Here is a 27,779-nt window from a genome sequence, read left to right on the forward strand (position 1 = left end):
ATGATGTGTGTCTACATGATTGTGACTTAGGTGTTGAAAAAACTATGTGCTGACAGCATGCACGTCCTATATTTGCCCTCAGCTCTCAGCCAATAGCGTCTGTATGTCACAGGGCTAAATATACTGTTGGCTGCTATGCAACACATTTACTGTGTGAACTAATCCTGCTCAGATGACACTGTATATTTTTAATAGGATAACACTGATAGGGTTCATATGGCAAAGGCCCCTAAGCAGTGTGGAGGGGGAAGATGTCAATTCACATTGTTGGAGAGAAAAAAATCATTTTCTTTATGGATTATTATTTTTTATTGCCTATCATAAAGGACCTGGGGGAGTTTGTAGGTATACTTATGGCGTGTTTGTTTTCAGAACATGTTATGTGCTGTTGAGCAGCAGGAGTTTGACAGGAGGGATTTTATTACCTGTGGGACTTGCTTTTTCTGAAAAAAGTCAGCGCTTGATATGTTTTTGAACCAGAGAAAAATGTTAGCTCAGCTGTGGCACCTACACTCCTGTAAAGCATCACTTTTTAATTAGTGCTGTTTAGAGGAAGGCGTAGGTATATTTTGTTATCTTTGGACAAAAGTTGTCTGTCGTCTCCCAGTGTCAGTGGGAGCTGTGTTGATTCTGCGTGCACACATGCAGACACACACACAAAATCTGAGCTGACTGTCAGGGATTCCATATATGAAGCCTTAAAATCCTCTTTGCTTGTTACATGGCATAAACAGTTTAGACATGCTTGTAAATACTGTTTTAGATATGTTCACACCCACAGTATGCACAGATGTCACATAGAGAGCTCATAGTGATCTTTTTGAAATGCGGCAACAGTAAATACATTTTTGAAACCACAAATATGTTCTGATCTGACAAAAATGTGTTAAAGTCAAATAAAACAAAGTTCCCACTGTGATACATTAGTCTCTCTCCCTCTCTTTTTTTTTATTATCTTACTTATTTCTCATGAGAAGAAACCATTAGCCAGCATCGTGCCCTGAAGGATGTGACAATTATCATCATGCCATAAGTACAAATGATTTAATACACAGCTCATGTGAAGTAGTGCAACATATTCACTTGGCTAAACATTATTGTTTCATGTCTCCCCCTGAGTTCAGGTCACAGGGTGTATTCAAACTGAATGAGAATGGAGCAGATGAATAAGTTTGATCAGACTATGCAGGCCAGTTGGAACCTTTACATTTGATGACGCTTAATTGATTTTGTGCATCTTTGTATATGTGTGTGTGTGTGTGTGTGTGTGTCTGTGTGTTCCCAGGGTAAAGGAATGGGTGGACCAGATGCAAAAAGAGTTGATCACATTAATAGACACAGCCACTGGCATGGAAAACTTAATACAGGTAAGAACCACTTGGCAGTATTGTCAAGAATTATCTTGCCCACTCGCTGTCACATACTCTCTCTCCCTCTTTGCAGAGAATCAACTGTCACAATATATCATCAATCTGTATATAGTAGCCTCTCATTTGACATAACACTGCATATGCACTGCCACACTCAGACAGGATCAGCATCACAACTGTACTGTTATGGCCATAGTCTGTGCATGCACACCCACACACAAGCCCACATCTTACAAAGAAGAAGCTTCATAGATCCACATTGATTGACATATTGGATATGGCACTTTTACCTCTCAAACCCTTGGAGAATAAAATTAGTGTGTGTTCATTATAAGACAGTATATTTATCTGATGTGGAGACATAACTTCTCACTAAAAATGAGAATTGAACACATCTGCCATTGTGTGCAACTAAATGTGCTTACACTGTTGTTCTAGCAGATCCTGATGCTTTTGAGGATGCCTTCTTATAAACAGTGTACTCTACACAGCATTCCAAATTTATAATGCACATGGAGAAACTATCCACATTGCTTGTACAGTTCATCATGTAAACAACAGGGACACCTTCAAATATCTATTTATCTGAGGCCCTTTATGCACACAATTGTACCTTTTGTTACGGAGAATCATTTTTCAACTAACAGAACACCACAAAGCCACAGTATAGTATTGCATTATCCTGAGTTCTTTGCAATAACATAATCCAGACCTAAAAGTCAATAGTATTACCCTTCAATTTTGTTCTTGCACTAAAGCAATATTCATGAGATGCCTGAAGACTGAAAACAAGTACATGCATGCACTTCAATTCTGTGGTTTGAATGCCGGACAATGAAATCCCTCTGGGCTGCTAAATAATTGGCTGTTTGGCATTTGTGTTTCTTATTTCCCTTGCTGGAGCATATTCCATAGCACAGTAAATAATATTGTTACATAACATGGCATTGTTGAATCAGTGGAAGTTAAGGTTCCATTTTTAGGACTCAGAAAGTTAACACTTCAGACAAAGTGAGATCTATACAATACGTGCTGGATGCATCTAATTGCACAGTGGCACTGACAATGTGATTGATTATGTTCGCTACCCAAACTCAATTTCAGGCCCAAATCGGTGTTAATGCCAATTTCTTTTTTACTTTGTGTGAAAATTCACCAACTAGCAGTTGGAATCATTCATCACATCAGCCTTCTCCCTTTCCTGTAAAAGCTTATTTGAGGACCCACATGCTGCTTATTGCCCCTAGCATCATCTTGCAACTGCCTTCTTTTAAATTAGACTGCTGATGGTACAGCACAACATGCAGGGTGATGATTGCCAGGTAAACAGTGCTAACTTCCCAGCATTACTGGATCTGTGTTTTGGGTTATTGTGTGGGTTCAGTTTAGGTTATGCTTATCTCTAACGCAATCTTTTCTCTTGTGATTGTCTCAGATATATGAGGCACACAGAGCTCACTTCAGCGTGGAGTCCAACAATGCAAGGGAACTTGTGGCAACGGCTGCTGGGAACATAGAGAGACTGCTGAATAACCGCTCTCAAGCTCTACGGGTGAGTGTCATCTCCGAACACCAAATTCTCTTGTGGCAGTCCTGCTGCTTCTAGGAAATCAGTTTGGTGACGGCTGTTTGATTTTCACCTCTTTTGTCATAGTGACATGATACTTAATTGTCATCACACTGACCCTTCAAAACTGTTTTTTTGTAAAAAAAAATATGAACTGCAAATTCTATATTGTTTGTTAGATTGTTTGTAAGATCAGATCCAGTATCTCTCCTAGCACAGTGGCCCAGAGCTCAAGGAAACACAGAAACAATCTGCTTCTCCTCATTTCATGTCAGAAGAGACACTGGAACACAGCCACTGCTTCAGGCCACGCACTGATCCAACATAAGCAGACATCCTCTAGCTAGATGACTTAATTCAAAGTTACCAGTCTGGGTTGCTACATGCCAAATAATCCTAAAACATCCATAGCGTGTCTGTGTTGTTTCACTTTTTGCTGTTTAAATGCTTTCATTTTGTAGTGACTGTGGACATGTAGCTGAATTCATTTTTGTTGACAATTCGAAGGCCTTGGGAGAGCTCATTTGTACAAACCATCCAGAATGATTTAACCTGTTAACCAACCATAACACCTGTTAGTGATAATATAGCATCTTGAAGCTCTAATGATAATGATAAATCTTACATGCTACTCATCAGCATGTTAGCAGTTTTATCTTGAGAATTGATTAATTATTACAAAGGACGACAAGCTAAAATGATCCATCCATTCTTCCACTGCTTCTTAGTTCAAACACAACAGTATCTGGCCAACAAAATTAAAATCTCCAGACACTTCTGTTCTCAATCAATCTGGCTCCAAGACCCAGAAATATCCAATTAAATCCTGACAGCCTGTCGCCATAGTTACGTTCTCATTGATTACCCCATCAACCCAGCCAAGCATTTTGGTTTTCTTACATCCTAATAATTGTCCAGGGATGAGGCACAATTAGTTTTTGGTGTTGCTGTATTGCACAACTGCTCAACGAATTGATGGCAGCAGAATAGTGATGATAAACTACAGGCTCAGTTCTTTTATCAGCACCATCTGCTGTGTTTTCCACCTGCGTGCGTTAATGGCAGTTGTTTACCTCTTTGCTGGAAGTGTGAAAACAGCATAGGAAGTAGGGAATGGCCATAGCACCATGCTGATGTTCTTTGGTCTTCTCAAAATTTATATTTACTTGTCACTGTATAAGCCACTGAAAGGGAGATGGCCCATGGTGGTGTGCTATCTACTATAAAGAGTGTTCTGTATAATGAAGTGGAAGTGAGCCAGCTTTATGGTGATCAATTTATGCAAGGGTCCATTTAGCTGAATAATAAATTGAAATGAAAGTAAGGCAAGGACAATGCAGCATCTGTAATGTTCCTGACCTGAACTACACTAATCTAATATTTCTGGTTTCAGTCTGTGTGACAATGAATCCCTCCCTTTGACGTAACACGTTTAGCATCTCTCTCTGCTGTGTCCTGTCTTATGTTCTCCTCTATCCCCTTTTTTCATGTTGTCTTCTTCTGTCTCTGCCCATCTCTTGTTCCATTTAGAAAGGGCTTACACACAGCATGAAGTGACCATGTAAGAGAATGGTTGTGTGAGATGTTATAGCTTACTATCCAAGAGAAAGAGAGAAATGGCCTGATGTGTATGAGAGAGAAATTACAATGACTGGAAAAGTGGGTGAGTGGTAGGAAGTCCATGAGTGCACTAAGCCACACATCCCATGAGGCACAAAAGACTAGAAGCCTATTGTAGACCTCCCATCCATTAGGATTTTGGCCTCTTAGTACACAATTCAACAGGCAGCATTCTGCTATTGGCAACACAGCATTGTTTGAACTTTCAAATCCATTAAACCAACCGACAGCCTCATTAGCAACCAACCCACACATAGGAATACATGAGAAAACACACGTAAATGTGCGTGGAGAAAGTTTCCACCCCCAGATACTATTACACTAAGTTCTAGTTCTTTTGTGATTAGAAACTGCTAATGGCATTTTTAGCAAAATTAGAGCTGTATGGTGCAGTTAGTGTTGTGCTTTATTTAAGCAGAATAGATCCCATTTCTCTGACTGTCTTTACACTAGGCCAACTTCTCTCCTCTGGCTATGCTTTGCAAGTGTGTCTTAGAGTATGTGTGTACGTGTGTGTGCACAAACTTTTGTCAATAAACACAATGCCATTAGAATGATGGCTGCTGTCATTAACTTAATCAGGGGCCTGCTTGGTTTTGCTGTCTGTCAATCTGACATCTGCCCAACCTGTCACCTCGATTCGATTGCTGCGTTTGACGCCGGTGCTCCCGTGACATGCAATCTCTCAAATGTTGGCAGCTGTGGGCTACTTAGAGGGAGACAGGTTTTTCATCAAGACCAACGCAGACATGTCGATGTCTGTGTCTCTATTGTGTAGAAGATAAGAATCACATGTCCCAAGACTTTCTTTGTGACATGATACTTGAAGCTGTTAACCCTTCTGTTATTTTGGAGCCAATTAACTCACAGTTTAATGATTATTAGAGCTACAGAAATACCGAATTCCAGCATCACGATTTGTAATCATTTTAAAATCTAAATTCTGTATTTAACTTTCTCCTAAACACAAATATGTATAATATGTACTAAAACATGATTTCTGCTTTATTTAAATCAGCTGAGGTACTCCACATCTTCCCACACAGTAGAGTAATAGTAGAGTTACCAGGGGGTAGGCATCGCCAGTTGGGAATGATCAGATCTAGGGCAACAACAACAACACACTGCTACACTGAGTCTGAAATAATTATTCCATTCTGTTTTAAGTTCATGCCAGTTATGTACGTTTGTGCCAGTCATTTGTATGTGTCGGTATAGCTGGAGATATTAGCACTCACTTTCTTCCCTTCTGCCATTTAGAAAATCGCACTAAATTGGATCAGCCCATCACAGTTGGCTTTGCTTTGTTATAATTGCTTTTTGCCCCCCCCCCCCCCCCCCCCCCCCCCACTAACCCCAAGTGGAGTGTTTTCATACCACTGTGGACTTTTCAATCCATCAAAGATGTCCTAGAAACATGCTGATTTGTATCTGCCCTGCATCTGTACTGTTGATGAGCTTTGGTCTGCACCAGTACTCGCTATTTGAAAGGGTTTTTACTTTATTAGCTCTCTGCAATGAGAATGGGCTGTTGTCCAGCTTCATAGATAGATCTGATAAGATCTTATGCCTTCCTTCCGGTTTTCTGTGTTTGCAGCTAATGTCTTCTCTCCACTTACTGTCTCTCGCTGCTCCACATCACTGCCTACTTTCTGCTGCTCCATTGTCACAGTCTAACAATGACCTTTCACATTTCGTTCCCCCATTTCTTTACTTTCTTTTCTTTTTTGCAGTATCTATCTCCTAACTGTCCACACACACTTGCACACACATCTGCTCTCCTTTCTGAGGAGATTTCACTGCTGTACACAATGGCTGAAAATGTATAGCTCTGTCTTTAATTGTGTTTGAGTCATCACTCCTTACCCAGTTGGTTCCCAAAGCATTGGTGATCTGACTGGGGAGATCATTTTGTTTCCAACCCACTCAGGGGTGATCAAAGAATTTGTCTCTTTCATGTTCCTCCAGAATATTCTGCATTCAGTTTGTGTTGTCTTTAAAAGGCTGTGAAACTGGAATTCCCAACAGGAAGTCTTGTCATCGGCAGCGTGCTGTAGCTGACTATTTTCGTTTTTTGGAGGGAGATATTTTGTGTATCGATGTGTGTGTTTGTGTGTGCCTGCATGTGCCAGACAGAGTTGTCTCGCAGATCTTTTTGATATTTCAGAAAATGAGTCAGATTCTTTATGCGGCAACACTCACAGCTTAGTTTCACTGCTGAGACAACTCTGGAGATTAGAGTCGCTGAATAGGCTCCACTTGTGGCCAATCCCAAACTCTGTACACTCTCACACACAATTACCTTTCCATTCTTTTTAGCTTTTTTGACCATTTGTTCATATTCCTAAAATAATCTCATCTGCTTCTCTATTCTTGACTTGTGTAGCTTTATTTCACCTTGTGTATCTTTTTTTTTTTCCATTTCTCCCTCCAACCCTGTCCTTCCATCTTTATTGCTCGTAGCTTCCTTTTAACTTCCTCTCCCATAACTTCACCCTGATTCTTTGTCACTCTTCATTCCCATTTTCCCTTTTTCCCTTGGCCTATGTTCCTCTTTTCTCTCTCTCCTGTCTTTTCTTATGTCTTTCCTTTTTGGATGTATGTGTACGGATGTGTGTGGCAATGTATGAATATGGATGATGACTCCTTCAAGGGAGCTATTTCAATTTAAAATGTCTCCCTGTCCTGCCTGTCTTCTTCATCTCTTTCCTCTTTAGGCAATTCCATCTATTAAGGCTGCACTGCTTAAGGCTGCCTTGAAAACAAACCACCATACACTGTATATAAGAGCCACAGTGTTGCTTTTCTTATTTGCAGTAATGGCACCACTGTGTATATGCTAAGCTACCTAGATAAATCAAACTGAACAGAACCATTTCATTTAATTAAGCCTAAACAGTGATTGGCTAATGAAAACACCTTTTATTGAATTGCAAGTTATTAATCAATGTGTCTCATGTATTTTCTTTTAGCCGTAAACATGAATGTCAGTGTCAGCTCAGACCTGAATTCAACAGAGTTTAAATGGTGCCACAATGTAAGTGTCTGCAAGTTGTGTCTGATTCAAGACAATTTTCATGTATTACAATTTTTATAAATTGTGAAAAATGGACTCATGCTTTTTGACTTACACTGTAAAATATAAATACCTAATGAATGTTTTTGCTGTTGGGTTCAGTTGTAGCTATGCTGCTGGTGCCTCCACCTTTCAGATCACAAAAATAGTTTTATTATTGTTAATACATCACTACATGACTTTGAGATGTTTCAACAGTATTTTAGCTCAGATGTTTTTTCTCTGTAATAGTTGATTGACTTGATAAGAGAAACTAATCACAGCATGAACACCACACTGGTGCTCTGCATCATTTCTCTCCTTTTACTAAATTTCTTTTTCTTCCACTAACTGTAACTGTGTCTCAGTAACTCTCACCTATAGTATAGATGTGACCTGTTAATTGTGAAAGAACTCACAAATTACACACATTGCGCGCACACACACACCTTTGGTATATTTGTTTGTTTATTTTGTTTATTACATTGACCCAAGCATCTTTTTTAACATTGCCTCCGTTGATATCCAGGCTGCCTCTGATTCTTCTGACTCCGTTCTCATCTATTATTGAATGATTCCTCTTTACCAATACTCTTTGATGGGGCCTGTGGTTAACTTCCCCCAGTGCAATAGGTCATTTCTCTTCCCACAGTGACAGCGATCTCCAGATATATTTATTTATCATAGACGGGAGGAAGATTTTGTGGCGGTCACAAAACAGAATTTCACAGCCATTGGCACAGAATCTAATGTTTTCATCTAACGATGTCATTTTTAAACAGTTGAAGTTTATAAGCTTTAGTCTTAAAATAAGAGAAGGCTGGGATGAAAATATAATGTTAGTATAGAACTCTACTAAATTCTTTTTCCTCTACAATTCAATATCAGTTTTTTTTATAGGTATTTCAGTGAAGGTACACGCTGACACAGCAGAAATAATACACTAACTGCCAACATCAGTTTTAGCTGATAGCTGCTCTCAAAGATGGCCTAAAACTGGGGAGAGAGGACTGACTTGGTTAGACAGCGGCGATTTTCTGTGCGAGTGCCTTCAAGGAACTCCTTCCGATGCTTTGTGCTAACCATGAGGAATGCTTGTTGACAAAAGCACCTGCTTAAGGGGATATGGTGGCCTGCCAAGACCTCCCTCAGACAAACCGCCTGCACAGAAGAGAGTGGACTGACCTGCAGAGATGATGTCATGATTAAAATCAAAGAGGGAAAGAGAGTTCACGGAAAAACTAGTAATAAGAGAGAGTTATGTTCTTTGTAGAGACATTTGTTTGTAAAAAGTAAAAGGAAAATACTAAGACAGTGACCACCCAAGAGAGAAGGGGAGAGCATAAGGGGAAGACACGATGTAGAACAGACAGCTGAAGGCTCTGCTATTTGAATATTGATTGGTGAGGGTTATTTCAGGCTTGGGATTGCATTAGCACTTTGGCAGCAGAACCAAAAGTCTTTGGCTGCTCACCAGAACCTGAACCACAATTGGTGGCCATTTTCAAAACAACAACAACAGTTATTTCCCAACCTTGGCATCTTGTATTGGTTTAAATCACTTTCCCCTGTTGCTGTCCATTGATTGGAAACCAAATTTTCTTAACTGTGAGTGGGCTGTGAGTGTGGCATTGGCATACAGGGGCAGGTTTGAGTCGAGTCTTAATTGCTGAGGAAAAAGGTGGCCTGTGCTACAATGGGAAGATAATGAACAAAAGGTTTTGGTTCTCTTGCATTGCTATCATTTAGGATCTTTCACACACCACAGTGCCTGGACCACGGATGCAGCAGGTTACCATGACACCCTGGTCGCTTAGCAACATTCACATCATAAACAGATTCCTCACTATTGAAATGAGTCACTTCTCTCTTTCTCTGTCTGTCACCCTCTTGTACATTCAACACGGGGCAAACGAGATTAGAAAACTTCCAAATATCATCCAAGTACCGTCATCCTTCATAATCTACCATATGCATGGATTAAACACAAAACTGCTTCTCTAGCTGCATTCATGTTCATTAAACTGTCTAAGAAGGATGAGAGCAAGGGCGTTAGCACTTGAATAGAGCTCTTTTAAACGCTGTGTTATGTAGTGGTGCGTAATTACAGAGGAGTCACTGATCTCTAGTGTCTGGAAGTGCGTTATTAAACTGACACTGGATGACATGCTGTGAGTCATTAGACACTGCAGTTAAAACCCTAATCACAGAGTAGGCGCACACACGCACACACACACGCACACACACACACACACACACACACACACACAGACATACACACACACATACACATACACATACACATACATATATGCTCATTAGGCCACTCATTCCCAGATTGTTTTATTGTAAGTTGTACAACAAAGTGAAACATTTCCCTAATTTCCCACGAGCTAATATTCACTTATGATCAAACATCATATACTATAATGCCTTATATTTGTTATGACTGATTTTGAAGAAATACACTTTTACACAGTAATATATTTTTTAAGAGGTTTTCTCACTGAAGTACTGTTAAAATGTATTATTTCCAAATTGCTGAACAAACACCATAAATTTCCTGCTTGTGTCAAATGCCAAGGAGTTATTGGCATATAATTTATGATGATGGCTTACAGTAAGCCTTCCAGAGTAACTTAGTGGGAATGTTTAATATTATGAGTAGTCTTAAGACATTGAAATATTACCTCATTCATTCAAAACCAAAATGCATGGCCATCAGGGAGAATGAAATGTGCTTCACTAGCTTATAACCAATTATATGATTGAGGAGAATTTAGGAAATACATGATGAAAAATATACAAATTGTGAAATGTGTCTCTAATTTATTGGTGTCATCTGTGTTCAGGCCCAGGGTGCTCAAAAACTCAAAATGTTGTAGGACTGAAAATACAAGCATACATTCACACACACTCAACCTGTTATAAAATTGTTGTTTTAGGTTGAGTGAGGTGCTGCTAGAACATGCTGCCATCATGGTTATCGTGGGTAACTGCTTTAGCACCTTTCTTTTTTCTATATGGTGTGGCCATAATCAAAATATCTTTTTATCAATTAGGGACCTGTGATCCTTTTCCTGTGCCTTCAGCCAAAGTTGCTTCCTGTCTGCTCCATATTTCCATGCTAGAAGAGTTTGACAAATATTTAAAAGTCTCATTGATAGCCATTTATAATATATATACAGTTATCAATGAGGGGGTAGAACACTGAAGCTAAAAACAAATGGTTGTCAAATCCATTAATGTTTTGCAAAGCATATTCCAATAGAGAGGACTGATTTTTGATCTTGTGTAAGTACATTTCTCTCCTTATATATATAATATTGTATATATATGTACATATGTAGAGTGTGTATGTGTGTGAAAAAGAGAGTTTTGGCCTCTAGTGACTCATTATTCTCTGTGTGTATGCCTGTGTATTTGTGTGGCTGGCTGCTTTCATCAGCCCAGCTGTCGTGCTCTCTGTGTGTCTCCACCACTCCAGCTTTGTGTGTGTCATCTCTGTTTCCCTACATGAAATGTAATAGACATACAGTATATGCATACAGCGACGATATGTACATTTGATGTGTCTTGCTCATTATTGCTTTCTCTGCCTGTCATATTCAGACACAGACAGCAGCAGCTTTGTTACAGCATAAATGTGTCTTTGTGGAATGTGCAAAATGTTATTTGACATTGTTTTGTTGACCATTTTTGTTACTGCAGAATTTGGAAATGATCCTTTTTGTGGCAGCTTGATATATCAACAACAGCTCAGTGTGATCAGCACTGAATTGAAATTGTAGTGTGAAATGCTTGCTGAATCCACTCTTCAAACTATTGTTGCCAAAACACTGTCAGCTGTATCACACTTAAAATTGGGAGCTAAAGGATCCAGCTAATTATGCCTTGGATATAAAAACACTAATCCAAAATTACTGACATTACTTGAGTAAATCTGTGATGGTGGTACAGTATGCACTGATGTGTGTGCACATGCAGAACCACCATGTCAGCATTGCAGCCGGGCACAGCTGTAATTGGGAGTTGTTTGCAGCCAGCTGGCACATAGATGGCATGCTCGGCTGGAAGACTTTGCTGCGGGAGAGATGAGCTGTCAAACCAGCCCACAGTAGTAGATGGCAAAACACGCGCCAGTCTCTAACAAGTCACTTCCTGTGAAGTTGGTATATTAGTAAGGACTGTTTCCTGTATATAAGACTAGTGTTGTAGTAAATAGGGTGAAGTTGTCAACTTGCATGCGCTTACAGTAAGATACAACTCTATACAGTTTTCTTTTTTGTGCCACTCTGTATGAGTGCAAATGTATCTCTCTCCCTTCTCCTGTTTGTTCTCACCACTCTCCTCCTGACTCCCTACAGGCTGAGCAGGATAGATCTAACTAAAGTGCTGCCAGTCACAACAGCAGATGCTCATGTTTCCTCTGCTCTCTCTCGTGCCTCCCTACACATCAGTGAGATAGCAGGTGTGTGTGTGTGTGTGTGTGTGTGTGTGTGTGTGTGTGTGTGTGTGTGTGTGTGTGTGTGTGTGTGTGTGTGCGTGCGTGCGTGCGTGCGTGCGTGCGTGCGTGCGTGCGTGCGTGCGTGCGTGCGTGCGTGCGTGCGTGCGTGCGTGTGTGTGTGTGTGTGTGTTCTGTCCTGTCTTAGCAGCACTAGATGCTTTATTCAGACTGCCAGGAATATGTGTCAGAAAAGCAAGCTACATTTACACAGTACATCTTTGTGTGTTGCTTACAAAATGCAAAATCAGAGGAGTTGCAGGGCGCATTGATTTACATCAGTAATTCAGTATTCTTAATTTTTGTGGGTGGGTGGGTGGGGCAGGGTGGCATTTTTGTTTATTCAACAGTAGATTACAGAAAGGCAGACAGGAAACACAAACTACCACCCAGCCCAAACTGTCGACATCACAAGTTGTGCTCCTAGGCATGGAGCGCCCATCGTAACCACTCACCTATCGGGGCACTCTGAGCAGTTTCTGTGAAGTTCAGTATTTGTAGATCACAGACACCTTTGTACTCTGTGTGAATTAGCCAGTCAAAGAATTCACCTACATTAATCAATCGTATGTCTCATCTACCTTTTTCTCCACTTCCTCCTTCCATCCCATCTACGCATACACAATCCCTTTCTCTGTTGTAACTTGTAAAGCTGGAGCTGATCACTGGAAAGCCTGCTCTCACGCTCGCTGTAACGTGACACCTAAGGCAAAGACAATAAAACAGAAAGAAGATTTATACTGTAAATGCATGAAGCTGTGTTCATGAGCACTTCTTGCTGCTGAGAGCAGAGGGTACATGTGCTGTATTACAGGCAAATACATCCAAATATTACATGTGAGAAGAAGCTCCTCAGAATTTGTTTTGGTTTGTTTTGCTGCATAAGTCATTATATTTAGATCTTTGTGTAGTGACATCAGCAGGAGACTTAACAGTGGACATGATTCATTTTCTCCAAAGAAGAAGACAAATATGCACATTCTGCAGTGGATTTACTAGAGATCTGCTGTGAAGTGGTCACTCTTCTCACTTGCTCATTGTTAACAATACATCTTAGTTTCGTCTGTAGTTTCTCTTTGTATCTTCTTCATATTTGTAGTGTATGTGTCAGATAGTATATGGATCAAATGGTACCAGAGTGATATGCTCTTTTTTTCCCCCACACATGAACTGAAATCACTGGCTGATTTTTTTGTTCTCAGACATCAAGCTACACAGCACAGACCAGGCATAGATCATCTTCATTATATGTTCTGTACTTCAGCAATATGTTCTCATTAGTCATTCTGTAGCAGCTTGCTGATATCATCAGATTGGATTCCAGCTCATTAACAAGTCCATATTTTTGCCATACTTACTTGTTCTCATGGTTTACAGCATTGATGCAATGCCGTGAGGCTGTAGGGTTGCCACACCTGTATAAAAGCAGAGAGAAACTGCTGCTGCCCTCAGACTCTTTGACCTTCTGATCTGCTGTAGAGATCTTATTGGCGTTTTGTCCTGGACCACTGGAACTTTTCACTCCAAAGGTCCCTTATAATGCTCCACCTGCAAAAGCACTTAAATAAACAAAATAAAATAAAACAGTAATTGTGCATAAGGTGTGTGTCTAAGTGATCACATTTACACGGACACATTAAGTGAAGTGGTCACACTTAGACTTAAATTCATTTATTATGCATACAGTAATTATCATCTGTGTGAATGTAAAAGATGTTGATAGACAGCTTTTTTTTCTCCATAGGTCTTCTAGCACCTAACTTTTCTTATTGAAATCAAGAAGATGTTTCTCTGGTCATCTTAGGTCTGTCTGCAGTGACTCTCTTACCTGTCAATATGTCAGGCAGAAGCACAACTAACCTCTTAGTTAGCCTGTTATATGTACATTGATGATGATGATGCTTCGAGCTTGAAAAGGAGTCTTTCAGAGTAAATCAACATTGATCACAGGATCAGATAAGGACTTTATTAGATTGATTAAAACACACACCTCAGTGTTCCTTTGCACTAATAATGACTTGACAGGAAGCCCACAGTATATACCCATTAAGCTGATGTAGCTCAGTGGCCACTGGCAAATAGAAACTGAACAATCACTATAACCCAACCACAAAGAACTACATTCCACAGAAAAAGTGGAAATGTACAGTAATGTAGATGGATAGTCATAAAAATAAAAGTGCAATGTAGTGATGGAAGGTTGTTTGGCCTGCTAAGAGGATGTACACTAGAAATTCATCCCAACTATTTTGTGATATATGGTTTTTGCTGGCACACACTAGCATACAAAGATGTTTAGTATTCAAAAAGCTTTTCTCCTCATGCTCACAGACACACACTTTCACCTTTGCTCCTCCTTTAGCCGCAAGGTCCCACCATCTATGACAGCTGCTGCAAAATTTGGTGGACAGGCTTAAGGACTGAATTTGAACCCAATTCCTGCAAATCAGACAAAATCAGATTTTGTTTTGCCTCTTTGATTCTTGGCACTGGTTTGTTCAATTTCACAGCAGAATTAATCCAAAATCATTTTTCCCCCACCTCCTCCTCTGATTTCATAAATTAATTTATGCCTTTGTGCTATACACATAAGCAGGAAGAGCTGGATTTGATATTTCCCAGGGGAAATTAATACTACAGTGCCTTTTTGGACCAGGTACAGATTAATTATAAACCCATTAACCTAGTCATTAGGACCAGATCTAGGAAAAGATGGAATAGGTGTATGTCTAATTTTAGCGTAACATTGTGTCACAGCAAATCCTAATTCATACCTTTAGTGCTAATAGGAAATGAAGTATTTTCTCTTAAACATACTGTTCTTTTATCAGCTGTAATAGCTTTAGATATCATTACTTTACAAGTGTCTCTGATATTTAATTATCCCTATTTTCTGTTGCTTTTCTTTTTAAGATCAGTGATATAAATTTCTTAAGCTGGCTTGCCTATGGCTTTTCACATTTCCAAATCAGCTAATGTAAAAACTTCTTCCTTGGACAAAATGTCATTTGGCACCAATGCTATTGTTAGGAATTTGCCTCAGTGCCAAAAAAGAAAAAGTTCTAGCTTTTTGCAGAATATTAACTAGAGACTGATGTACTGTATTTCTCTCTGCTTCTTTCTTCCTCTCTCTTCTTTCAGAGGCTGGCAACAGAAGCAGAAAGGTTTCAGATGGAGCACGAGTGGAGTGATGATAGTGAGGTGAGTGACCAGTCTGGAGCCCAATCTGATATGTTCATTAACGCTGGCTGCATTACATATGGATCAAGTGGTGCCATGAACTCTGTAAGAGGAGCCAGGAGAGGGACATGTCATTTGTAATCCAAAATGATTAGAATAATTGGATGGCAAATCTTATTACAATGGCAATTGTGCTGTAATGACTTTATACAAGATTGAATATAATTATTTTATGGAATAGAACCAAGCATGCTACACACACATACCCCCACCCACTGCTCACTCTCAGATATTATTCATTAATCATAGAATTAAAAATACTTTAGAAGAGAATATACAGCAAATACTCTGACTCCACTAATATTTAACTCATTCAGTTACTTTGCCTAATTGCTGACCCAATGAATGCCATGCCCAGTTTCCACAATGGCAGACTCTGTTGAGAATTACAATGCCACTCTCTTGGCTGTTCACTGCCCTTGATGTTGTGTTTTAGCTTTAGCTTTTTCATAATAAATGCAAAATGCTAATTTCCTTTCCTTACTTTGCATGAGAAAAGCCTAGTACTTAGACAATACTTTGGTTTCAGACTTCAGTTACTGAAATACCATTTACTAAAGGTTCTTTAATTGGTATAAAATGTGAATGTGATATGAGCATCTTGTGTGTTAATGTAAAAAATATAAAACTCTTGCAAATCAGCTTAAGATCTGATAACATGTTAAATAAATAAAAGGATGAAAATATATTTTATCAGATTTATATCATACTTTTACTTTTGCTTAATAATAAGAAATGCATAAACATGTAAACATACTGTTTGGACTTGTGTATGTAGAGCAGTGCTCTACAGAGAACTACTTGATTCTGTTCATTATAATCATGTTTACAACTAGTTTTTATATATTGAAAGCCTGCATTAAATTTTATTTTTATATATAAGTGAGTTTAGAGACACTGCTGCCAAAAATAAACATTGCAGATCATTAAATGTGATGCTTTGTGATATCATTTGATAGAAAAAACTGAATCTTTTACAACTGTTGACAGACAAGTGTTTGCAGCTGCTTCAAATCCAAAGGGAAAACACCACAACTGGTGGGAGCAGATGATGTTGATGAGTTTTTAGTGAGTGGATGGCATATTGAATGAGTCATTGGGTTTTTACACATGTGGATATGAGCTGCAGTCATACCTGTCAGAGATCAGATTGCTATACATTAAAAAGCATCGTTTTACCCAGACAAGATATAGATACAGCTCATACACCCATTGATTTGGCAGTACACATCTCACCCACCACAACATGGCAGATGAAGTAATAGCAAAAATCATTTATTCATTTTTCAACCCTTCCTCTCCCTTCATTCTCGTTCTCCATCTTTCCTCCATTGTGAGTGTTTTTCCACACAGTAGCCTGCCCTGTGGGGTGTGATGGTGTGACTTTAGTGTTATCATCACCTCTTAAGGTGCACATTGTCTGCAGTAACATGACCTGACAGAGAACATCATGGGGCATTCTCCTGTCATCAGCCCTTTTGTGTGTATATCTTTGCTTGCACGTGCATATAAGTATCTTACATCTACTGTTAGCACATATTGGTAAACTTGCACATTTCCAGGTACAACTCAGTAACAGTCAAAACAGCAAGACCAGGAGTAGGTGCTAGCATTTTGCACAATTTGCTGAGGTTTAATTGTGTATTGTGAGATAATTATAAACTGTTTACGCTAAGGTAACAGTAGCAGTTTGTTTGCAGTTTTTTGTTTGTTTGCAGCTCAGCAGAGGCTGTAGGCAGGTGGTGGGAGTCAGTGAACCAGATCTGTGGCTCCAGGGCATCCTCATGTCAGCAGCTAGGCAAGCTTGTTAGCGACCTGCAATCCTGTGTACTGACAGGACACCCAGTAGTGTGATAGCAAAGCAGCACCCCTTATTTCACTGATCCTCAATGTCTAACCACAGTGCTGCAAAGAAATACAGTATAGCGAGATTCAAAGGTAATTTTTGTTGTGTTTGGGTTTTTTGGTTTTTTTTTTTTTTTTTGGACTAAGTACCTCTATTTTTATAGCATCTATCTTTAGAATAAAACAATTAACCAAGAGTTGTATTTAGTAGTTTGTTTCATCCACTACTTTGACATTAGGTATAATAAACATTTATGACATATGTAAACAAGAAGTAACAATAGATATAAGTATAGACAGAATTTTCTCTTTTTTAGCCATTAAGTGTTCATCTTTTCATCTTTTTCTGTCAATCTCTTTGCAGGCAGACCAAATTGTTTACTACAATGCCAAAGATGATGTAAGTACAATTTAATTTCACTATTTTGATATTCTGTCTGTATAATCATATATACAAGTTTGCAAATACAACCTCACAAGCAAACTTTATCTAGCCCTCCATGGAGTATTAACCATGTCAACATACCCAAGAGCAGATTATTTTATAGCATGTAAGAATCCTTCATATATTTTTAGCCCTTAGATTTAGTTCTGCTTAAGATCTGTGAAGTGACTAACCATATGTATATGTGTATGTGTATGTGTTGCATTGGTAAGAATTATTGTTGTTATGTTGACACTACAATATGATGAGGTATTCTTTTGCATATTTTTTTTTATATTTGGGTCTGTGATCATGTTGGGATCTTCACTCCGAAACACGAGTATGCGTTAGACATTGAACGCATCCCCTGGCCTCAGACATCATCTGTCTGCTCTGATAAGCAGGGATCAGCCTCTAATTTGTCTCCACTGTCCCAGTGGCAAAGAGCCACAAACCCACAGCACACTAATGTCACTCTGCATTTGAATGACAGGCCCTCTTTCTCTTTCTCTGTGGGTGCATGGATTTATGTTTCACTGCCTAAAATTTAATTCAGTTTCTCTGTCTTTATCTATCTGCAGTGACATTTCAGTGAATACTCAAACCAGACAACTTGTCATTCTCAGTATCAAAGAATTGCATATATAGTATGTTTACAGTCTCAGGGTAGACACACATGCACAGGCCCCTTTAAAGGGTAGAAATGATTTGCAGGATGGATTCAAAAGTTTTGGCACTGTTTTTTCTCCTTTGTGCAGCTTAATCAGACAGAGAAGAAGAACCGATATGTTCCGGACGATTTCCACGTAGACCCTGACTTCAAACGACTTGTTTCCTACAACACCACCGCCGTCCACATCCCTACAGACATATATGAAGGCTGTAAGTTAATTTAAATTAAATAAAAACTGCATAATCTCTCTTATATTGTCTACACATCCCTCTGTTATACGTAGTGATACTGTACATAGTTACCACGACCACCCGCCCTGCTCCCTGTCCTTACTATGTCCAGTATCTACAGTACGTTCTGTGATGTGGAGTTTGGCCTTCCAGCACGGTTTGCAGTGTAGACATTGTCACACCAAAGCTACTGACGACCATTCCAGTCTATATATAGCCCAGTTGCCAACAAACCAACGGCCAGCACACACTCGCCCTCCTCTTTACCCCGGGCACCAGCTGTTACTTTCCCTCCATCGCTAACCCCTCTGACCTCTTGGGGGAGTTGCACAGAATGTCAAACCCTCTGCCAGCGAGGGGTCTTTTTGTTTGTACTTGTGTGAACATATTCTCAGTTATTTTGGTGTGGTCATCACACTCATTTACATGCTTTTTTCCATCTTCTTTCAGTGCTTATTGATTTTTATTCATTTATTTTTAGGCAATTGTTTGTGATTGTCATATAAATACATAGTTATAAAAAAAATGATCATCTTTGCTCTGAGGTTTGTGTGCAGGACCAAACCTTTGGGCTGCAGAGTGACATTTACTATTGTGACTGCTGCTACTCTCACATCAGGCTGATCTAAAGTTAATCACATACAGAGAGACAACATGAAGGAAACTTGTGGTGAGACAAAAGAGTGAATTTTTTAATTCTAAGCAACATAGCAAAGCTAGCACTTCATAAATAAAATAAGATTTCATATTACATATCCACTTAACTAAATTCAGCTGGAATTAAAACAATCCCTGCCACAAGACAGCTACTATAGCCAGATATACAGCATAAGCTAATAGCTTTCTTGGCATTGATTGAGCATTCAGTATCAATTTCAATAATGTTCGTCACAGTGGGTCTTCTAAATGCAGCAGACTCGGTCTCATGACTTTAATGCCCTTATACAGCGAGTCATTCCACATAAGTTGGACTATAAATGTGCAGAGTGACGGGCCTCTGAGGCCTCTGACTGTGCAGACATATTTGTCATTGCCAAATGCACTCAGTTATTTTTACAAGCAGCAGTTATAATGATGAAAGGGTGGGGTGTGGGTTGGGGTGTCGGAGGAGGGGGTTGTTTCTAATGTGATTCATCAGTCTTCCTTTTGCTCTCTTTCTGTAACTATATTAGGGCTCTTTCTTTCTTTCTTTCTTTCTTTCTTTCTTGGAGAACAAAAACTTTGTGCATGACTAAATGTGCTAAAGGTGTATGTATGCAATAATTTGTATGAACACACTATTTGTTTATATTTTAACTATCCTCTAATGTAGCTGTATCTCCCTGTTCTGAACCCTCAGGCAGGTGGTGAGGTGTGGTGTCTGGGTGGAGCTCTTAGCATAGTGAAGCTGGGCGGGTGTGTGTCCCCTCTGAATTCCTCTGTCTTTCTTGTCTTCTCTCTGTTTCCAAGGATGGGCCTCCACATTGATGCCACTCTGGCTGCCCAGTACTGTCAGTGTTGCCATAGCAATGGGTATCTGTGTGTTTGTGTGTGTGTGTGTGTGTAGGTGGAAAAACACACATGATTAGACACACCCTGGTGGTTTTATCTTGTTGTATGGAGAAAGAAATAGTAACTTTATGGGACTTCATCTAGACAAGGCTGGCATCCTTGTGGCTTTTTCTGATGCCAAAGGAGATTTGTGTAATCCACCTCATCTATTTTAATTGCAATAGACTTTCTCCATAACCTTTGCATCTTATCCTTCCATCATTTGCATCTTTTCTCTTCTCATTGCATTATTTTTTAGTCCCTTTTCTCTACTTTATTTCTTTTACTTATTTTGTCATATTTTCTCTTTTTTCATTCATTTTCACCTCTTTCTTTCCTTCCTTTACAGCTCTACTCCTTCACTCCAACTACCTTAACTCCATCCTCCATTCATCTTCATCCACTGTGCCACTTTATTAAGCATATTAATAGTGTGGTGTGTGGAGACAAATGTGCTACTGTCTTTCTCCCCCGCTTTAGTCCTGCTGATTGGAATTTATTCTCCCTACTCATCCAGTGTGGGTGGTCAAACTGGGATTCATTATCATGTTTATGTGCGTGCGCGCGCGCGCGTGTGTGTGTGTGTGTGCGCGCGTGTGCGTGTGCGTGTGTGTGTGTGTGCGTGTGCACACTGGAAATCAGTGACAGTTTGTCTCTGTGTGTAAATGTGTTTGAAGAGGAGAGAGAGAGGAAGAAACACTCGGCTGTGATATTTGACGTGTGTGTGTGTCATATCACATGCACTGACTATACTGTACACGGATCTCATGCTGCGTGTGCATGTCTTTTCACTCATTAGGCACATTGGTGAGAATGCGATGAGAGGAGATGAGGGGAGAGCGTCGTGGCCTTGGCAGGAGATCCGAGGCTTGTCTGATGCCCGTTTGCATCAACGCTGTGTGGCACCTGTCAGCCTGAGACGTGCGCACACTGTGATGTGCTGAGATACTGTGACACTGTGTGTATTTTTGTTGAAGTCACAGTCCCAGTGGCAAAGCTCACAGCGTACAATTCAAATTTTTTTCTTTCTTTTTGCACTCTTGTACCACTTGATTCGCATCCTATTTCATTTAAGATGCTGGCTGCCAAACTTGAAGGTATCTTCATCTCCATTTCGCCCTCTTTTCTCATCCTCCTCCCACAGTTACTGCCCTCACCCCCCTTCCCACCCGTGATCAGTGTCCTTACAACATCTTGGATGATTTCCCAGGATGTTCTGATCAGCTGATTGGGATTTACATTTGAATTCTCCTCCATATCAGAAAGTTCAAGGAGAGAGTTCTTTTTTCTTGTAATCCAATTGAACCGATAAAGCTTCAGACAGTAATGAGATTTATGCAATGTCACATATCATGCTGTTGAATACTTTTCCAGTAATAGTTTACAATAATAATTGTTAGAAACGTCGTGATCTTAATGGCGTAAATGCTCAACAGTCATCAGTGCATAAATGCAATGTGAGTAATTGCTCTTGATGTCAAGACAGTGGAGATCACCAAAGGGCTCTTCTCACTTTCTTGACCTCATGCTACAGAAATAAATATAGGAGTGAGGTATGTATGTGTGCTAGTGTTGATTTCTCTTAATCCTGTTCTTTCCTTTCTGTTGTTTTGAACTCTTTGTTCCCCTCACGCAGGGACCACATCATGATTGTTGGACTGATTATACTTAGATTTAAGCGCTGTGACTAAAGACATGTCAGGACTGAAATCCAGAATGTTTCTTCTCCATCTCTCTCGTCTCTTCCGTCCCTAATTTTCTAACCTTTTCAGTGAAGTTGTGTTGTAAATTAGTATGCAGTAGATACATATTTTTGTTAGATGTTTTTCTTTCTGTTCTGTTACAGGAAACTGTGACAGTTTGTGTTCTTGTGGGATTCCAGCTCATAACACATTGTTCATATGTACCGCCCTGAATTCCTGTTGCCAGTTTGTTGTGTCCTCCGTATTTACTGATATTACTTTTTCACTTTTAAACCCAAAATAAATCTGTATTATTGGAGACATTAATTATATCTGGGTATCTCCATAGGATCTTAAGATGTGTCACAAGATAAAGAGGATGTAACTGTTGTACTAAAGCATGTGTACACATCACAATCAGTAGTAAATGGCAAGTGTCGTTGAGTAGAGGTCCCCTTCTGATAGGCTGATTGCGTGTTCTCACCACTTCAACCCCGACCATGTAATTACTTTCAAATCCACAGGCAGATTTAGCCACCAGCTAGCTGATGACAGGGAACACCACAGGGCATCGCTTGGCATGGCACCATGCATCATTCCCACCTCCACCTCACCTCCTCCCACCGTTGTCACCCTCATCAGTCACTGCCAGAATCCAGTTTGATTTGTTTTTGGAAGCATCTACATGACTCACAGGGAATATTTAGAGTCACCTCTTCCATATTCAGTTTCCATGTCTTCGTGACCCATAAATTATTCCTTTTTTCGGGCCCACTCAGTGCAGCACCGATGTCTGGCATGCAAATCCAAACGAATCCAAACCTCAGGTTTCCAAGACCGAACCAATTCATTACCTACAGTTATCTTTATATCAGTTCCGGACCTGACCTGAGCCATTAATAAATGACTAAACCAAACCAAACACTGCACCCTTTTCAGGTAAGACCAGGCCATAGCTTCAAATAATGCTGGTAAAGGCATAAATACTGAAATGTGATATGGAATTTATTCATTTTGCCAGTTTTTTTTATTTAATGTGCTTGTTTGTACCCACATGTACCTGTTACTGTACCTGTTACATGAGATATGCACCAATTGTCCATTCCAGCTGACTAATAGTACCTGTTCAATGAAAATAAGTGGCTTTGATTTTTTTATCATTTAGTTTTTTTTTTTTACAGCACCTGGAAAAAAAACACTCTTTCATACCCCACCCCCTAATAAATAGAGCTGACCAGGGCATGTGTTGCTGCGGTGAGTCTCATTTTTCCTCTCATCATGGTGACCTCGGGCCAGAAACAGACACATTGCCACAGAGATGGATCTGTTTACACTGAAACTGTGATTTGTTCCAGTATTTGGCTTAGATTTGAGGACACTGCCTTGCCCTGCTTTTGATATTGTTGCTAAGGGCTCATCAGTGGTGCCTGGCCTTCCCATCTGGGTGCATGTGTGTGGTGTGTGTCTGCATCCTCTGGGAGACTTTAATGGGTTTGTCAGTTTCACACAGACAAAACCTATAAAACCCACAAACCGAGTAAGGACACACACTGGGTGTGTCTTACACATTTATTTTGTCTTCACGTCTACGCAAACACAAATCACCTAACAGCCTGGCTGCTACACCGACTTTCTGCTGAGGCAACTTGTGGGCACTGAATGTGCTTTTTCCTTGTTAGTTCACTGTTCAGTATGAGCTGTATTGGGAAGGGAGGTCTTGTTACCCTGAGACCTTGTGTTATTGATGTCCAGGAAACCAGCACGACAAATCCATTAAGGACCATCCTCAGGGAGCAGAGAGATCATGCCTGAACAAATTGTCACTTCTTATCATTAGGACACGCTTTGTGCTACAATATCACAGGGGTCCATTTAAGGCCTCAGCTAAACTCTGTCTTTATCATAGAAAGCATGAAAAAAGAGCCTTGGTTAAAGGAGGAGGTTATAGAGCGTGAGAGCTACAGGATAGTGAGCAGAGACAATGTGGGGGGAAGTTTGAGCGTCAGACATAAAAAGCAATATTTTGTTAGATTTTATAGCTGGGCATCGCTGGTTTACTTTGTTAAAAGAGTGCACGGTGTTTTTCTTGGTGTCAGTGATTTTATCCATTTATAAATTTTTATCTTTTCTCAAAATATTAGCATTGACATGTAAGTGATTATTTAAATATAAAAAACTATATGTAGCAAACAGTACACGGTCAGCTGCCACTTTAGTAAATTAATTTGCTTTAGTTGAACATATAAGGAGGAGATGGGCATATTGTTGTTGTTTGTTGTATGTGGTGCTGCTCAATTACATTGTATTATACAGATTTTAATATTTGGTCTAGGGTGCACAGATATGTTTGGAGTTGTCATCATAACTTGTTTTTAACTACACAGCTGCTTCATCTGTCCTATACTCTAACTCTGGATGTCCCCTGTCCTGCTCCTATGTTTCATTTTTTCGTCTTTATGTTTCTTTAATGTAGTTAACGCTCACAAACACACACAGGAGCATGAGTCACGCACAGCATCAGTTTGACATGCAGCCCACTCTCCCACTGCAGAGCACTGCTTTGTTGGATCAAACTAGATTGTCTGAGCATTAAGCCAGTTAAAGCCCCTGCAGACAAGCAGGTAAACAAAACGTTTACTGTATGTCTGTCCCCTGAGTCCCCCGGAAGATGATTTTGTCTTTTTCTAGAAATATCAAATTGAATCACTGTTTTTAGTTCTCTTCTCTCTCTGTCCTCTCTTTCCCCCCCTCACTCCCTTGTGCTCACCTTTCACCGCTGTGAATTGTGGTGTGTTTGTTTTGAGAGCAAAAAGACAAAAAAGAAATGGAAGAATCTCATCATAACAGATTGACGTCTGCTTCAATATCTGTGCAGAGGCTTCCTCTCAGCTGTCAGTGCCAGTAGCATAATACTGCCAAATCAGTGTGTGTGTTAGACATTCAAACACGGTTTCTCCTTCTTCAGATTTGCTTTTTCAAAGTAAATGACTTTTGAAAAGCCTTGACATTTTGTACTTCTGTAAAATATGATTCATGTAATACTGTGTGTGTGTGTGTGTGTGTGTGTGTGTGTGTGTGTGTGTGTGTGTGTGTGTGTGTGTGTGTGTGTGTGTGTGTGTGTGTGTGTGTGTGTGTGTGTGTGTTCCAGCTACCATCATTTTAAATGAGCTCAATTGGACAGCAGCCTTGGAGGAGGTTTTCCGGAAAAACAAAGAAGAAGATCCCTCACTCCTCTGGCAGGTGTTCGGTTCTGCCACCGGATTGGCACGATATTACCCAGGTGAGCAGCCTATTGGTCAGTGGGGTTTCTCCATCAGCCTGCTCACCTTCTCATGCTCAGTGTTATAAAATGAAGGGCAGTTTCATCATGTTGTAGACAGATACATGTGAACACAAACATACCTTTCTGCAGGGATGCTGTTGGCATTGACACAGTTCTTTCTTGTGTCTTTGGGCTGAGAAAGACTCAAGACAGTCCTGATGTTTTGAAAAACATGATCACTGTATCTCCCTTAACATGTGTCAAAGTCAAGTGCAGTTTATATGATTGTTGGAAAATGTCATGAAAGTGAATATGTATATTTCCCAAAAGGTCCAGTTAACCCTTTAAGATATAAGATTTTCATATATAAAAATGAAGTAAATATATTTTCTTGACACTGTTTTTTTTATTTCTAATAAATCCCAGCGTCGCCTTGGATCGATTTGAGCAGTTCAGCCAGTAAGATTGACCTTTACGACGTGCGCAGGCGCCCGTGGTGAGTGCAGACGACAGGTGGTTTTGTCGCTGTGTTTCTAGTCATCTCATTTTCACTCATTCTAGTGAACACTGTAATTGTAATTGTCCTGTGAAACATTCATTAGTAAAAACTGCATGTCCATGTTCTATAGAACAATTACCCAGACCATGTCTACTCGCACAGACTCAGTTTAAAACAATAGATTTCAGGTCTCTGACCAAAAACAAACACATCAGAGCACTGTGATGATTGAGGTACTTCTCTACTTCTGTCCCTGCTCAACATCAACAAATTGTGTGTATGTCTGTTCCTATTCTCCAGGTACATTCAGGGGGCAGCGTCACCCAAGGACATGCTGATCCTGGTAGATGCGTGAGTGACGACCTTATGATTCACCCATTGCAGTCAGATTTTATTTTCCTTTGCTTTCCAGAAGGCCCTGACGCTAAATCTCTTAAGTGGCCTCACCCCCGCTGGGCACTGCTGCGCCGTGTTCATGGTGGCCCCAGAGCTTGTGTGACATTGACAAACAAAAAGCAGTCAGCGTATCGGGCAACCTCATCACTTATAGTCCAGTTACTTATTACTGTGATTTATGCCTTAAAATTTTGACTCAGAAGAGCTGATGTTCTTCTGGATCAGCAGCAGCTCAGCCTTCGATCAAATTATAGAACCATGGATTATTTTAAAGAAATAACATTTTTCCCCTTCTTTATGTAACACAATTATACATCAGTGCGAGTATATAGTAAATAGTACAAGAAATGCCTTCTGCATGTAAGAACATGTTTACTTCTTGTGTACACATGTATTTTTGCCTGCATTTTAGTGAGTTGTCTGAATATTTCTACTTGGGGAAAGTTTTATTATAAACAACAAAGGACCAGGGTTGATGGTGATAATGATAGTGCCATATAATAAGTGAGAAGTTAAATTTGTCCACGTTAAATTTGTCCACTTGCAGCTCTTAACACAGCAACACTAATTGGTACACACAGGACTGAGGAGACTTTTGCAGACATTAAAAGCAGCGTCACTCCCTGTATTTTAAGTTTTTAATCCTTTTTTATTCTTATACCTACAGGAGCCAATTAAATGGTATATTTATAGATCCATCTGTGCAGGAGCAAGAGAACACACACCAATATAAAATATTATTAAACGCGTCTAGGCTTGGTAGCATTCAAATGATATAGTTAATGAAGATCACTAATGTCTTTCTGTTAAAGTGATTGGTCACTTCTTAATGAAAGAATATAGGTCACATGGTCTGATATCTATGCTTATGCATAGTTTATTCTCTGCAGGCAGAAGTGTATAAAGTTGGCAATGTCAATTTCTCAATCTGTTTGTCTTGCTTGGTTCAAAATGCCACATTGTTATGAGTTTGGGTATAGATATTCATGTTTTGGGGACCCTCTAAGTTATGTTGTGAACAAAATATCTAAGGGGGAAAAACTGACAGGTAGAAAGAGTCTTCTGTTAAAGAAATATTGGATTATTATGATTTCACATGATTTCGAAAGAGCACAAGTGTATCAAGTGAACAGTGATGCTGTTAAAGGGCCATTACATTTTAAAAGACACATTCTTACAACACACACCATCTTTATTTGAATTTGCAGGAGTGGCAGTGTTTCCGGCCTCACCCTCAAACTCATCCGAACGTCTGTTAGCAAGATGCTGGAGACCCTCTCTGACGATGACTTTGTGAACGTGGTGTCTGTGAGTATTTACGCAGCTGGTACTTTAAATTCATCATAAATAGAAATAAATGTGGTTTTTATAGGCTGACTTTAGAAACTCTCAAAATTCTGTTCCACAAGCCAAACCGCATTTGTATTTTTTTGTAAGATCCTGTCCTGAAGGGTCCTGTGACTTTGTGTATATATGAATTTCGAGGTGCACACAGTGTTGAATGTTAACATATTTGTGGCTTGGGCTGTTTGAGCAGCTTTACTCCTATGTTTTGAATAACTGGTTTTAACATTACATTGAACTTTGGAAGAATTAATGAGTCACACACACGTGTGGATCTTTACCATTGTGGCTTTGTATACATTTATGCATGTGCATATGTATACATAAAGTTTATGTGTGTGCATGTGTGTATATATAGACTATGTGTGTGAGTGTGTTTATGTGGGGGTCTGTACTGGAAAAATGCCTCATGAACATCAGCGCTAAATAAAAGTATGTGTGCCTAATAAAGCACACACACGACACAGCCTGAGCAAACCCTGAAATGCCACAGGATAAGTTTGACAAATGAATGTGTGCTGCTTTATGACCACCACAT

The 27,779-nt window shown here is 39.7% G+C and overlaps 1 protein-coding gene across 4 annotated transcripts in view; it reads left to right on the forward strand.

The window, feature by feature from the left end:
* Positions 1-27,779, forward strand: part of cacna2d1a (calcium channel, voltage-dependent, alpha 2/delta subunit 1a) — a 66,243-nt gene that overhangs the window by 11,697 nt on the left and 26,767 nt on the right. For 3 of the 4 annotated variants that reach the window (XM_026327189.1, XM_026327190.1, XM_026327192.1), the window contains exons 2-10: positions 1,286-1,367; positions 2,806-2,922; positions 15,258-15,317; positions 17,566-17,601; positions 18,384-18,507; positions 24,889-25,020; positions 25,429-25,498; positions 25,802-25,852; positions 27,106-27,205. In XM_026327189.1, the coding sequence (XP_026182974.1) occupies positions 1,286-1,367; positions 2,806-2,922; positions 15,258-15,317; positions 17,566-17,601; positions 18,384-18,507; positions 24,889-25,020; positions 25,429-25,498; positions 25,802-25,852; positions 27,106-27,205 (772 nt within the window). Of the gene's footprint in view, positions 1-1,285; positions 1,368-2,805; positions 2,923-15,257; positions 15,318-17,565; positions 17,602-18,383; positions 18,508-22,921; positions 22,995-24,888; positions 25,021-25,428; positions 25,499-25,801; positions 25,853-27,105; positions 27,206-27,779 lie in introns of those variants that run through there. The other variant, XM_026327193.1, reaches the window with a different exon arrangement.

Source organism: Mastacembelus armatus, chromosome 23 (assembly GCF_900324485.2).
Source record: "Mastacembelus armatus chromosome 23, fMasArm1.2, whole genome shotgun sequence".
NCBI classification, from domain to species: domain Eukaryota; kingdom Metazoa; phylum Chordata; class Actinopteri; order Synbranchiformes; family Mastacembelidae; genus Mastacembelus; species Mastacembelus armatus.